General features: G+C 29.2%; 1 protein-coding gene across 1 annotated transcript; it reads left to right on the top strand.

The window, feature by feature from the left end:
• Positions 1 to 253: 253 nt before the first annotated feature.
• On the top strand, positions 254 to 2,762 carry LOC114194945. Its single transcript, XM_028085347.1, has 6 exons — positions 254 to 418; positions 497 to 673; positions 769 to 864; positions 948 to 1,049; positions 1,132 to 1,350; positions 2,694 to 2,762. The coding sequence occupies exons 1-6, from the start codon at positions 254 to 256 to the stop codon at positions 2,760 to 2,762; spliced, it is 828 nt and encodes a 275-aa protein (XP_027941148.1).
• The last annotated feature ends 1,317 nt before the right edge of the window (positions 2,763 to 4,079 follow it).

Raw genomic sequence — 4,079 nt, 5'->3', positions numbered from 1 at the left:
CTTGACTAATGTTTTCAAGCAGTAAGAACTTGTCCTTGTTTATACTTGTTCTTGTTTATAATATGATATGGTATATTGTTATTAAGATTATGTTTTTAATCATGCAAATTTTTGCATGAAGTCATTAGTAATATTACAAATAATGGACTATTTAATCTGTTTTTCAAACTTTATAGATGATCAAGGAAAGATAAATACAAAATAGCTACGAGCCAATGATGTATGGAATTTACCTACTAATGAAAGGATTGTTATGCAATGGAATAATGAGGGCCAACCAATTGGAGATAGTGGAGCATTATTGAATATGTTTTTAGGTAGTATTTCAAGAAACTTCAATGCTTTTCCTATTAGCTATTCTAGTTGGAGGAAGATTCCTAAAGATTATAAAGAAGATATACTTAAAAACACTATTCAGGCAAGGAATGTAAAAATTGAATTTATAATTTAATTATACTATGATTGTTGTTAATTTTAATTGTCTCATTTCTTGAAGGTTAAGTTTGATGTTCATTCTGATGTTCATGTAAACCATGTTCTCAAATCACTTAACACAAAGTGGAGAGACTATCGCCAAGAATTGTGGCAACAAAGGAATGATGGTACACGTACTAGAGAAGAATTGATCGCAATGGCTCCAAAAGGAATAGATAGAGATCAATCGGCTTCTTTTGTTGATTATCGTCTAATTCAAAAACAAAGGTATAATTGAAATTTTTTTCCATCAACCTTATTCATAATTATTAATTTCTATACGTTGACTAATAGGACCATGCCCTAAAAAATATAGAGAATAGGGCAAAGCAAACCATTGCTCATACAGGTGGATCTAAGAGCATTGCAAGAAAAAAAAATGATGAAATGGTAGTGACAATACTATATATCTTCATGTGAAATTTGTTTTAATTTTTTGAATTATGTAATATACTTTTTCTTCAATTTTATAGGAAAAAGAGTGTGGCCATAAGGTCAGTAGAGGAGAAGTATGGATAGCCACACACAAATGTGTTAATGAAACATTTGTTAGTGATGAAGCAAGGGAAATCAATGTAAGTTTGATTCTAATAAAGTCTATAATTATCTTTCACACTTCATGTTATTTTATTTAGCTTCTTCTTATGTTCTATATAGGAAAAGATTCAAGCGTATGAATCAAAATTATCATCATCCCAATCAAAAGATATATCAATTAATGATTCCTTAGCTCATGCTTTTGGAAGTCAAGAACATTATGGACGTGTTAGGGGTTTAGGTTTGGGACCTTGCCCATCTAAAGTGTTTGGCTTCAATGCTCATTCGTGCAATGGGACATCTTCAAGCTTTCCTTCTTATACACAATTACAAAACCAGGTTGGTAACGTTTTTTAACAGTTTCTTGGTCACTTTTGCATTTGTCACATTGGTTGCAATATGTGGTACAGATTTTCTCTACAGAACATGTCTGATATCTGGTACTGATAATAGAGGGGATAAACTCATCCTGTTTATTATTATGGCTCAAACTTAGTTTAGGATTCGATTTCTATGCATAAACTTTCATAATTGCATAGTTGCATTAGGAAAATAGTCATGGACTTCAATCATTTTAGGAAACTAGTCATGGCCTACAACTATTTTAAGCATCTTTTCTACCTTTTAATGATGTGTATTCTGCACTAGATTGGAGAATGCTAGAATATACAAGATGGCGAATTCCCTTTCTTCTCTAAGACATTGATTCCATCTCATATCACCATCAAGAAAAATAGCCGTCATTTGACTGAAAACCTTGGTCTAATATGCACTATCACCTTCAAACAAAGGTTGGAGTGTCCAACTAAAACTGGTATCCATACTCTAGTATTTTCAATAATGGAGAATCCGAATAAAAAGCCTAACCAATCATTTTCATCTTTATTCTTTTCTAATGTTAGCTTTACTGAATACATGTGACGTTAACCCATTTGAATCATCTATTTACTAAATACATGTGACTTTAACCTGCATTCAAAACATGGACTGTTATTTAGTTTTAAATAATGCAGACAAATAGAATAAGGCCATAAATGCTTGTATAATTTTTGTATGGTGTATAAATAATGAACAAATCCCACAGCTCAACTCTTACCTATCTATGGTGTATCATCACAGCTGCACCAAATAATTAGTAAGAATTTAAATAGATTGCACTTATAAATCAACATTTATATTGTTATCCAATCAAGAATTCTCATGTTTTTATGATACTCTGCATTTATCTTTAGTACTGTAACAAATTGCAATTTGATATTGTTGTCATAGTCATATCTGCTTATAATTTTTCAATAATTTCAGAAACAGTAGCACAATTGCAATTTAAAATCACAGCATCCAACACACATCATCATTAGTAATAAATAAATTGTGAACAAATATAGATTGCTGGTATGTAGAATTTAGGACAGGTTTGGGTTGCCTTGGGCAGTAACCTTATATATGTTTTTAAAATAGTTTGATTAGTTTGATTAATGGTGATTTAAAATAGGTTTCTTCATTAACATTACAAGCAATGAAATGAAGGCCATGATGACTTTCTTTGTACAAAACTATCAAGGAGAATTGCCTCGAGACTTTCCTATGTTTCATACATCACCAGTAATATTTAAATCTTTAGTATATTAATATATATTTTATATTGTAATGAATGTTACTAATTATGTTTTCTTTTATGTTAGGTGTCTAATCAAGGGAGTGTTCCTAATGAAGAAACAAATGATTCAGATCAAGATCAAGATCAAGATTGATAGTCGAAGAATGCTATATTAGACTTTTACTATTTTACTTTTATGAAGAAACAAAAATATTGTAATATTCCACTAGTTTGAACATTTAATATTTATTATTTACCTTGAACAAACAAACTTTCTTGTTTTTATATATATATTATATCTAGTTATAAACAAATATCAAAATTTTAGAATTTTTGTTTATTATTTGATATGTTTCAGGAATTATTTTAGAATTTTTTTCTAAAACCGCCGGTAAGTAGTAGGGGTTCCAGAACCGCCGGTAAATAGTGGGGGTTCCAGAACCGCCGGTAAGTACTGATTTACTAGGGATTGCTGAAAACCGTCGGTAATCCGTTAACGACGCTGACTTTTCTGGAAGAAAACAAAACCGCGAATAACACATTTAGTGAAAGTTAAAACTGTCAGAAATGTTAAAAATAACCTCCGGTAAAAATTATTTCTCTAGTGACAAGTTAATTGATTTTGTTATCAAGTATACAATTTTTAGTCATCTTTATTTCGCTATCTCGCTATCATGTAATTTTTCAACTTTGTTCAATTATTTTAGAAATTCTTAACGTAGTTCATTATTTTTAATAAATTATTATAGACCTTTTTTTTTGTTATATTCAGGGTAATGATATACTAATGTAATACGTGATATTTATTGTTTATTACATATATGAAGTTTTCCAATATGTGTTGATCGGTAATAATGTATCATTAGTTGTTCAAATCTTATGTGATGTTATGCCATTATTACTAATGATGTGATGGAATCGACTATACTAATTCTTCTTTTACAAAATGAAAAATTGAAACTAAATTATAAATATGCTAAATAGTAAGATGAAATGAAGAAAAAAAGAAAGAAAACCTTAATAGTAAGAAAGACAAAATATTAAACCTTAATAATGATAACAATAATATAATAATAATAATAATAATAATAATAATAATAATAATAATAATAATAATAATAATAATAATAATAATAATAATTAATGAGTTGGGTTGGTGAAATAGTTTGAACTTTTGGTGTAGTGTGGGATCTTTTTGATACAAAGGTTTTATAATGAAAGGAATGTTAATTCCATGCTTCACTATCTTACTCATTCAAACCTTCCCAGCTACCCGTGATGTTAAGTCCACAACACCTACTAATAAGCAACCTACCACACCATCCACTTGGCTACTTTTCATTGAGTTTTGACCTTTATATTCTAATAACATCACGTTTTATGGCACAGTTAAGATATATAATTATTAATCTACAGTACACTAAGATTCCACAAAAGAAAAATGGTTAGGATTCCATTTTTGTTTTAAAAG

The sequence above is a fragment of the Vigna unguiculata genome, chromosome 8 (assembly GCF_004118075.2).
Source record: "Vigna unguiculata cultivar IT97K-499-35 chromosome 8, ASM411807v1, whole genome shotgun sequence".
Taxonomy (NCBI): Eukaryota; Viridiplantae; Streptophyta; class Magnoliopsida; order Fabales; family Fabaceae; genus Vigna; species Vigna unguiculata.
Note: the sequence above shows the minus strand (reverse complement) of the source record. Positions and strands in the feature narration are given on the sequence as shown.